We start from the raw sequence: 10,704 nt of genomic DNA, 5'->3' as shown, positions 1-10,704 counted from the left end.
CATGGCCACCCTAAATACATTACAGCGCAATGGGATGAGGTGACTGCAGTACTCCAACAAAATCACATGGGGTTCCATAGCCAACTGGAATATTGAGTGATTAATTGATTGATTGATCTGCCCGATGACTAATATTCTATGAGCAGATTACAAACAGTTAAAAAAATAAAATGCCATATAACAAAAATAGAATACAACCTCTGTGTTGCTGACCCTTGGACTCCTGCCTGACTCTTCTTCTTGGACTGTGTATTGCATCTGACTGCTTCTGTGAGTTTAACCTTGGCTGTGCCTCAGGCCTCTCTTCTAGAAACCACTGACTTGCGGGGTATACTGTGCTTTGACAATTGCCTGATTGATTCTTGGCCACTCCTGCCTTAGCCTGATCCCATGCTGGACTGAAACCTTTGTGCTTGATCATTTGCCTGTTCAATTGACTTGCCCATTGGATTTGCCACTGTAATTGCCTAGCATAGAATCTGAACCAGCTAGAGCAGGACACCCCTTGCAAAATCCCCGCCGCCACCACCACCGCCACCGCAAATAGGGGATAAAAAAGAGAGAGAGAGAGAGAAATCTTTATGGCATCAGTGAAGCTTTTTCCTTCTTCTTTTTTAGTTCCCATGGTTGTGGAGAGAGTGGAAGAGGGAGGGAAGTTTAAACTCCTCTACCCATGTGCTTTATAGGGGAGAATTGGGGCCCCCATGTGCTTACACTAAGGTAAACAAAATGGTGAGGATCAGTATTTAATGAAGTGTGTAGTTTAGCCGGAAGTGAGCCCCACCAAAGTGTAAAATAAACGGTCGTCTTTGTCCTGGCACATCTGGGCTTGGTGGTGAGACGTCGTCACCGTGTTTGCTCTGAGAACAAAGGCAGGCTTTGGTCACAGCCTGGACCCTCCCAGATACTGCCTTGTTAGATTACAGTCTGGCTTGGGTTTGCCCAAAGAAGACCAAATGGCTCATGGTTTCTCTTTCATCCTCTGGAGTTAACTTTGAGCTGAGCTCTCTCGAGAGCTCAGCCTTGGGTGAAATGTGTGTTTTTTCCCACCTGTATTCACAGACCCTGCCAAGGTACAGATCCATCGCTGTTGTCAAGACACCCTGTCCTGAGTGACAGGGTGTCTTGCCACTTGCCAATTTCCCTTATTTGCCCATTATCCCTTATTTAGTGGAGGAAGTCTCTGCTTGATTCCAGAAAGGAAACAAACAACATCCATATCACCAGAATAACGCTCTTAAGCTAACTCAAAGGTCACAAATACTGTGCAAGCTTTCCTGTTCTTTATCAGGCAAGATGGTAAACAAAGCAAAAAAAGGAGGAGGGAGGGAGGGAAAACTGGGACTGAGGTTCCAAAGGCTGCAGGCATTCAAATTAGGCTCTACTGCAGGGTTGGACAACTTTACGGGGGGGGGGGAGGAATCCAGGGGCCATTTTTGCCCCAAGACACACACACACACACACCCCAGGCTGGACTCCACAGGGTGCTGCACACTCCACAGGTCACTTTCATCTAGGTCCGTCTTCCCCAACTTTGTGCCCTCCAGATGTGTTGGACTGCAACTCCCATTATCCCTGGTCTGCATGGCTAATGATGGCAGTTGTAGTCCAAGCAGTCAAGGTTTGGAGGCTCTGATTTCGGTGGGGCTTTGAATCCATTCTGGGTTTCAGTCTGATCCAGCCAGAATTCTAAAGGAGTTATCCAGGGTGCTGAACCTAATTTTGGTGATAGATTTCAGTACCTTGGATAGCTCCTTTAGAGTTCTGGCTGGTTCTGACTGAAACCCAGGAGGGATTCACCACCCCACTGACATCGGAGCCACCAGCCTCCAATGGCTGCTGCCAGTCAGTGTTGACAATACTAGGCTGGATGGACCAGTGGTATGAATCAATATAAGGCAACGTCCTGTGTTCCTTCTCTTAGCAATAGGCCTGGATCATTCCCAGTTTCACCCAGCATAAGGCTTTTGGGACTACAACTCCCGGAATCCCTGACCATTGGCCATATTCTCTGGGAGTTGTAGTCCAAGACATCTGGAGGGCAGCACGTTGCCTGTCCCTGACCGACAGGAACTTGGAAATGCTTTGTTACCAGCCCGCCAGGCCCGGTGGCTTTGGAACATGGCTACTTTCTAATCCTGCGCCTCGATAATCATCTACCTGCCGCTCCCTTCCTCATCAGGCTTCCTGCTCTGAGCCAAAAGAAGCATGAAATCGAAGACTTAAAAACAAACACATTCCAACACACACACACACACCCTCTCTCTCTCTCGGCGGCTTGCTTCCTTCACACCCTTCCTCATCATCTTCCAGGAATTACATGCCTCCCTCGAGAGCTGCTGAGAGGGAGGGAGGAACGGCGCAGAAGGGGAAGGTCGAATCCTTATGGCCGTCCTTATATGGTTGCTCAGCTTCTCCTCCTTCCCCATTTAACAGAGGCAGAGGAACGTCAGCGGTGTTTATTGGCAAAGACGTTGCCCAGCACGTTTCCCCGCCTGGCCGCCAGGGTTCCTCCCCCTGGCAAGGAGTACTGGCCAAGCCCATCCACTCCTGCTGGGCGTTCCTCTGCTCCTTGGGGCCGCACTCAAACTCAGTGCCAAGAGCACACACTGCACTCCGCGACCAGCTCGGCAGCCTCCCTCCAGCTCCTCAGCCCACACGGAGCTCGCCTTCGCACCCCCGTGCCAACGCACTTGCTGCTGCAGCTCCTCTGGATCAGGGGCAGCATGGTGACGCTTGAGCTCAACACCCGTTCTCTGCTCTCTCCGCTGGGGATTGTCCGCTTATTTGAGATCTTCCTCTCCTGCACGGCCTTCAGCCTGGTGGCCGTCCACCAAAGCTACAGCGGCTCCTACGGTGCCTGGTCCATGTTCACGTGGTGCTTCTGCTTCATCGTCTCCATCTTCATTGTGGTGGTGGAGTTTGTCGGCTTGATCCCTGCGCTGCCCCTCTCCTGGGAGGACTTCACCTCCGCCTTCTCCATGCTGGCCGCTCTCATGATCTTCACCACCTCCATCGTCTACCCCTCCGTCTTCATACCAAGCTTCTGCAGGAGCCACAAATGCAGTTACGAGGGCGCGGCCACCGCCATCTCTTGCCTGTGCTTCATCGCCTACGCCGTAGAAGTGGGACTGACCCGGGCCAAAATTGGAGAAGTCAGCAGCTTCCTGGCTACCGTTCCTGGCCTCATGAAGGTGTTTGAGGCCTACGTGGCTTGTCTCATCTTCTCCTTGGTGGGCAGCGATCTCAACTATAAACATTTTGCGGGCCTGCAGTGGTGCCTGGCGGTGTACTGCATCTGCTTTATTGCCACGCTGCTCATTATAGTCCTCACCGTCGGACGTTGCCTCGCCTCCCTGCCCTTTCCCGTGGAGAAGACCCTGGTGGGCTTCAACATCTTGGCTGTGCTCATGTACCTCACAGCAGCCATTATATGGCCCATCTATAGCTTCAAAGGCTTTTCACGGCCTTCTCCATGTAATTCAAACAATCATGTCTGCATCATGTGGAACAGCCGGCTGGGAGTGACCTTCCTGACTTTCTTCAATCTCATTGCCTACATTGTGGACCTGGTGTACTCCTCCAAGATGGTTTTTCTGTCTGCCCCAGCTTAGCTTGCTCCTCTGGCTGGGACTGCATCTGTTTAGGATACTGGGTTATTATATGCCTAGGAGGCAAGGACCAAGGCTTTCCCCGGCAGGACTGCTGATCTTTGTTTTGTTCTTATCATTGACTCTTAAAAAAAAAAAAAAAGTTTATTTTTGTTTCATTTTTGTACCATTTCACGCAGTTCTTTGCTCCTTGGCTCAGGATCATGCTGTGGTTCTAGCCCCAGCCTCCTACGGCAGCTGACGGCCCCAGGCCTCCGTAAATCATATGCAGCTCTTCGGAATGGCACTGTGACTTGGGCTCACTGTTTGGCCAAGGAAACCGGAAGATTCCAGAAAAACCTGCTCACTGGTGCACCTGTGTCAGCTGCGTATTGGTTTTTTTTATTTTTTAAAAATGGCAGCTACCCAAAGAATGGGGGTGGGGGAAAGGAGAGTATCAGGATGTGAGAATGGGGAAGGGCAGCTGGCATGGAATCATTTTACAGCTGAACCTGAGACTTCAGCAGGTGGGGAAAAAACTTTAACCTTTGTCCTCAGGTGGAGTTACCGATAACCAATTTTTTCCCACACGCCTGCACCTGCTGTGTGGTAAAATCCTCTTTAACGCTTTGGGGAGGGGGGCTGATTCAGTGAGCCTGTACAGGTGCCCAAAATACCCTGAGACAAAGCCTCTCACTTCAGGGCAGCGTGGCCATCTGTACTGCCCTGCCAAGCGGTAAGGGGGACTGTACCACATACCATATCCCAATAGGGGTAAGGTGTTGTGTTTTTGTGCTTTTTAATCATGTGCATTGGGTGTGGTAGAATGGGCTCCTGGTTCCAGGTTTTAGGGAGCCTTTGGGCAAGATACCCTCAGTGGGTGTGGGAGCAGGGGCCTCATCCACATATGTTCATTTGCCCTCTACCTCTGGGCCCAATCTGCATTGCTGCCCAGAGGGTGAGGGGGAGGCAAGCTGAAACTGCTGCTCCTTCTCAGTCCTGTCTCTGCCCACTTGCTCAAAAAGAGCAGCTGCAACAGGCACTGGCAGCAAGGAAGAGAAGCAACAAGGGGGCTGTAAGGGTTGGCCATGGGACCCCCTGATGAGAGTTGGGCCCTGGCAGATGCCCGTCTCTGCCTACCCCCTGAAGGGAAGAGGAAATGTTCATCTCTATGAATTCGGCCTGCCACATGTTTGCACGTGATGTGTCATTAAATTCCCCTTATTGCTTGATACACATGACCAACTTACCTCCAGGAGAAAGAGATCTATTTGGGGGCAATTTGGTTTTATTGGTTGCTACTGAGATGTCTATGCCACTTTTCTTCATGGCTTCAGATCAGCAGCTTACCAAGGGGTTCCACACCCACCACAAGGAATTACCACTCATTCAATGCCTGCATCAGCTTTCCCCAGCCTGACACCCACCAGATGTGTTGGACTACAACTCCCATCACCCCAAGCTAGCATGGGGATGATGGGAGTCATAGTACACACCCATCTGGAGGGCATCAGGCTGGGGAAGGATGGTGTATACATCATTTGTCTGGCTCTGGAGCATAGCAAAGTAACTAGAGTGTTAGAATCTCACTGATGCTTAAGAATAATATGCAGTATTTATTTAACGCTTTTTCCTATGTATTCAAAGCTCATGGTGTACACTGTGTCTGTAATGTTTACAACAGTACTGAAAAGTAAATTACCGTTATTCCCTCCACGTTGCACATTTTCTGGGGCAGGGTGGGTGGGTCGTCTGAGGCTGAGACACAGGGGCTCGGCTAATACCAGAGAACAGCACCAGCTCTGGGTGTTTGAGGGGCCTTGGGCAAGACACCCTCCTCAGGGCCGGCCCTCCCGGGAAGCAGCCTGATGCAGACGCATCAGGCGGCGGGATAGGGGACGAGTGGCAAATTCCACCGTTCTTCCCCTCCAAAGGGCGCGCCGCTTCTTGGTCCCGCCAGCCGCTTCTGGCGACCGGCAAGACCAAGAAGCAGACGCTTGCTCACCCGCACACGGCCCGCCCGACCTGCAGGTCCCGGAACTCTCCCGATACTTTGGCCAACCTCTCGCAGGGTTGTGAGCGGGGCGGGAGGGCCAGCGAGGCGGGGCATGTGCATGTGCGCCAGAACAAGTAAGCAAGCTGGCAGGTGGGCGCAGCCCACTGACTCAGCCGGCCGCCCAGCAGATTGGGTAGGTGGCAGCACAGCCGCCACCGCCAGAACAAGAAGAAGCGGGGCAGCGGTGGCAGATGCCAGCTTCAGGCAGCAACCTGCCTCAGGCCGGGCCTGCTCCTCCTCCAGTGAGCCTTCTCGCCGCCCATGGCCCCAGCTGCTCCTTCTTCTCCCCCTCTTTCTCACCATCACCACCGCTTGCTTGCTTGACAGGTGGAGAGCAAGCAGGCCGCAGCATCTCCTCCTCCTCCTCACCACCACCGTTGCTAGGCCAGAGCGAGAAGCAGGTGAGCGAGCAGGTCGCCGTGGTGAAGAGGAGGAGCCTCTCCGGGGGGCTCTTGTCAGCCGGCCCCTGTTTGGCCGTGGGCTCCTGGCAGGTGCCCAACCATGCCTACCCTCGACGCCGGCCCTGCCAGAGAAGACATTCCTGCTCAAGACCCTGAGCCTCTCAGGCACTTGCTGGGTCCTCCTGAGTCTCTCTCCCAAAACAGAAGCAAAGCAATCACCTCAGGAGAGCAGACACCTCCTCCCCCCGCAAGTGAAGAGAACTTTGCTGAATTTCAAGGGCAAACACATTTGGCGGAGGAAGAGACTTGCGGCCGTCAGGTGGCCAAGTGTCCTGTTTTGCACGGGACAGTCCTCTCTTTGAAGGGCTGTCCACTCCGAGTCCAGTGTAAAGAGAAAGACCCCTAAGAAGGGAGAGCTCAGGGGCCTTGAAGTTGCCCCTCTGGAGCTGGCAGCTGGACAGCAGCTACTGAGCAGGCACACACCTCACGAAGCCTTTCCCACTATGGTGAGATGTACTTCTATTTAAATGAGAGCAATTATTTCTAAATGCACATCTCTCTCTATATATATATATAAATTAGCATATGCAGTTTTTATGCAAATCTGTGTCCTCTTTTCCTTTTTAGCTATGCATAACTTGCAGAGGCCTTGAAATGTATACTAATCCGACCCGGCAGTGAACAGTGTCATCTCCTTGCCACAGTTTTCCACCCCTTCGCACCAGCTGCTTCAGTTTTATTTTTTAAACACAGACTGGGCTCGCACAACACACTAACTCACACTCAGCTGCTGAGTTTGGGTTGTTGTTGAGCCATGGGTCGTTCGTCGAAACATGAGTTAGTGTGTTGTTTGAACCCAGGACATTTTCAGCAGGGTGACTTGTTAACCATGCAAGCCACCTTGAAAACCCATGGTTTGTTGTTCAGCGTGATTAACAAGCCACACTGAATGGTTAACAAGCCACCTATGGAAAATGTCCTGGGTTCGGAGAACACGCTAACCCATGGTTCAACAAACAACCCATGGTTCAACAACAACCCAAGCTCAGCTGCTGAGTGTGGGTTAGCGTGTTATGTGTACAACCCCTCCATGTCCTTCTTGCTGGCTCTGTGGTCCTTGATTGGCTGGACTGCAGGATCCCAGCCTATCAGAGATCACATTACCAACATGATGGCTTCACGAGATTGCCCAAGGGCATGTTTCATGGGGCGAAAGGGTTCACGTAAAGCACCCCTCCCTATCCTGTCTCGGTCCTAGAAATGCAGGTTCAAGGGCATAGCAGTTGGTAGTCAAAGCAACTCCTCTTTTAATAGCTTCTCACATGGATTTGGGCCTACCCATGGGTGAGATCATTCAGTCATTGCCCAGGCAAGACAGCAAAGTATGAGAGAGGTTGTTACTATCAGGCCAATGCACAGGTACCGCAGTCACAGTTCCCAAATTATGAGTCGCATGAAAAGAATGTGTTCTTAAGAATAAATAAATAAATAACGATCTTTTGATTCTTGCCTTCCTGATTATGTCCGCTGTTGAGAAACGTTGCTCAGAACTGCTGGAAAATCTGTTTTTTTAAAAACACACAATTGATACCTTCAGATTTGAGTACCAAATTCTGCCATGTTTCACATTTATACAGTGGAGGCTGGTGGCTCCGATCTCAGTGGGGCTGTAAATCTGCTCCGAGTTTCAGTCAGAACTCTGAAGGAGCTATCCAAGGTGCTGAACCCTATCCCCAAATGGGTTCAGTACCTTGGATAGCTCCTTAGAGTTCTGATTGAAACCCAGAGTGGATTTACAGCCCTACTGAAATTGGAGACACCAGCCTCCACTGCATTTACACAAAATCTTGATTCACGCTTAAATTGCACCTATCAAACCCTGGCACTCAGCTGCATGCCAGTACAAAGCCACCTGCAGATTTGCCCCAGCAGGAAAGCGCAGCCCCATCTTACGGGTTTCTTCCACAACTATTGTTTCAATCCTATGCAGATTTATGCCATTTCAACCAATTAATTCACCCAGTTAACATTCATTTGGTGAATTGACTTAAGATTTCTTTCATCAGGGGACAGCATGGCCCTAATTTTTAGGGCTGTGCACGGACCCCCCAGTCTGCTTTGGATGCAGCTTCGGGTCATCCATAGAGACCCTGATCCACTTTGGACCACTTTGGACCCCTCCAACTTGGATCTGAGTAAAAAGCGAGATTCAGATATCTGGATCACCCATTTTTGGCGTTTTCCCATTGACTTGCATGGGAAAATACAAACAGTCATAGCTTTTTCAGTTTTTATAATACAGGCATGAAATTTGGAGACCTCTCCAACCCCCTGGAGAGGAGGCCACCTGCAAAATGTCAGACAGTTTGGCCCAGCGGTTTTGTGCTACGTGGAGTTAAAATCTGATCTTTTCCACAGAAACTCTCAAAGCAAAGAGCTGTAACTTCTCACTGTTTCCACACACATACGTGACACATGGGCCCTTCCCACTCCCCCTCGAGGGCATCCCACTTGCCAAATTCCAGGCACTTTGGCCCACTGGCTTGTGTGCAAGGTGCAGGTGAAATTTGATTTTTTCCAGGAAAACTTCCAAAGCCAGGAGCTGTAACTTCTCCCCACCTCTGCTCCTGCCAACACCCCAAAGATGCCTCATATTGCGCTGGATTGCTTTGCCACACAGTGGACTGTTATTGGAATAAGAAGGTAATTAACATAAATACTATATGTCTCGTGCTTTTTCAACACTGCCTTGAAATGTGGATGTATAGTGTTGGTGAAACTGCAATCTAGCGCACACACACGCACGGACACAGACACACAATAGCTAAAGAAAAGCAGAAATACCTAAGCAAATGACGGGTGTCTTTAATTTATTGTTTTATATTTCATGTTATTTTACAGAAGGCAGGGCAACTTCAAGAAATACAGGACAGCGCAGGCAGTAAGATAAGAGCAGAAATCAAACAAACGTTTTTTAAAAACCCTTCTTTAATTTCTGTTTTGGGAGGATCAAGAGAGAGAGAAGACACTGGCGGTTCAATTCAGCATGGTGGGGGGAAACAAACACTACACAGGCTGCTATGATATACCTTTCTTTCAGAATTTAGAAAGGTAACAGTAAATGCTTGAATATGACTTAAAAGTAGGGGAAGGGACATGTCCAGAAGTCAAAGTTTGCTTTTAAAAATCAAAATAAGACTGAGTTTTTAAAACTCTAAAAGAGACAGAGCTGACAGACAAAAATGACAAGGAAATAGAGTGGAGAAAGCAGAAGTGACGGTTGACCTTAAACAACAAACGCAGCCTTTTCCGGAGTCCAAAATCGAGATAAACAAACAAACACAGGAATGGCAGGGGAAGGGAGAGCATAGTAGCAACGACTAAGAAAAAGCTATGCTAGTCTGAAAAATTATGGAAAGGAGAGATGAATCTAATCAAATCATAGAATCATAGATCATAGAATCATAGAATAGTAGGGTTGGAAGGGGCCTACAAGGCCATCGAGTCCAACCCCCTGCTCAATGCAGGAATCTAAGTCAGAGCATCCCTGACAAATGGCTGTCCAGCCTCGTCTTGAACGCCTCCAGTGTGGGAGAGCCCACCACCTCCCCAGGTAATTGGTTCCATTGTCGTATTGCTCTTACAGTCAGGAAGTTTTTCCTGATGTTCAGCTGGAATCTGGCTTCCTGTAACTTGAGCCCATTATTCCGTGTCCTGCACTCTGGGATGATCAAGAAGAGATCCTGGCCTTCCTCTCTGTGACAACCTTTCAAGTACTTGAAGAGTGCTATCCTATCTCCCCTCAGTCTTCTCTTCTCAAGGCTAAAGATGCCCAGTTCTTGCAGTCTCTCTTCATAGGGCTTTGTTTCCAGTCCCCTGATCATCTTTGTTGCCCTCCTCTGAACCTTCTCCAGTTTGTCTGCATCCTTCTTCAAGTGTGGTGCCCAGAACTGGACACAATACTCCAGATGAGGCCTAACCAGTGCTGAGTAGAGGGGAACTAGTACTTCCCGGGATTTGGAAGCGATGCTTCTACTAATGCAGCCCAAAATATCATTTGCCTTTTTTGCAGCCACATCACATTGTTGGCTCATATTCAGCTTGTGATCGACAACAATTCCAAGATCCTTCTCGCTTGTAGTGTGGTTGAGCCACATATCCCCCATCTTGTAACTGTGCATTTGGTTTCTTTTAAATACATTTAATTGTTAAATACAATTGACAAACGAGTCGAAGGCAGAAGGAAAAAGGAGAGTGTGGCTGGAAGAGGTACTGCAAAAGACACCGTCCCAAAGGGGACGGTGTGTCAAGGAGCGAGAAAACACTCCCAGTACAACCAAGCTGTTTCCTTTTAATTTAAATGTTGAGGAAAGCCTAATGGCGATCAAAATCAAATGAACTGAAGGAGCAACTCCTAGGTATGTATGCGCACGTGCACACACACACACACAATCATCTACCCACACCAGCCCTCTCCCAAAGACACCGCTAGGGCAATAACCGAATGCAGCCTTTCACTGAAGTATATATACCGCCTTCATCCACCTCTCTCTGATTGGAGACTGCTGGCCTTGGTTCTGGCCAAGAGTTCCTATTCGCCAAAGCACACTCCCTCCTCCTCCTGCGCTCGCCTTCCCGCCTCCCCCCGCCTTCCCGC

At 49.7% G+C, this 10,704-nt stretch overlaps 1 protein-coding gene across 2 annotated transcripts; it reads left to right on the top strand.

Annotated features, from left to right (window-relative positions):
- Positions 1-2,573: 2,573 nt before the first annotated feature.
- LOC146336730 (myeloid-associated differentiation marker homolog) lies at positions 2,574-7,547 on the top strand. 2 transcript variants are annotated; one of them, XM_084818841.1, is made up of 2 exons: positions 2,574-4,117; positions 5,974-7,547. In XM_084818841.1, exon 1 carries the CDS (start codon positions 2,727-2,729, stop codon positions 3,612-3,614), a length of 888 nt encoding a protein of 295 aa, XP_084674967.1. In that variant the 5' UTR covers positions 2,574-2,726; the 3' UTR covers positions 3,615-4,117; positions 5,974-7,547. The 2 variants fall into 2 exon arrangements, with proteins under 2 accessions (XP_084674967.1, XP_084674966.1); XM_084818840.1 differs by lacking the exon at positions 5,974-7,547 and adding an exon at positions 5,105-5,304 and having other exon boundaries at positions 2,574-4,994.
- Positions 7,548-10,704: the final 3,157 nt, after the last annotated feature.

Source organism: Heloderma suspectum, chromosome 12 (assembly GCF_057233095.1).
Source record: "Heloderma suspectum isolate Gila_16-S chromosome 12, 16-S_ref, whole genome shotgun sequence".
Taxonomy (NCBI): domain Eukaryota; kingdom Metazoa; phylum Chordata; class Lepidosauria; order Squamata; family Helodermatidae; genus Heloderma; species Heloderma suspectum.
This window is presented reverse-complemented; position numbering and strand designations above follow the sequence as displayed.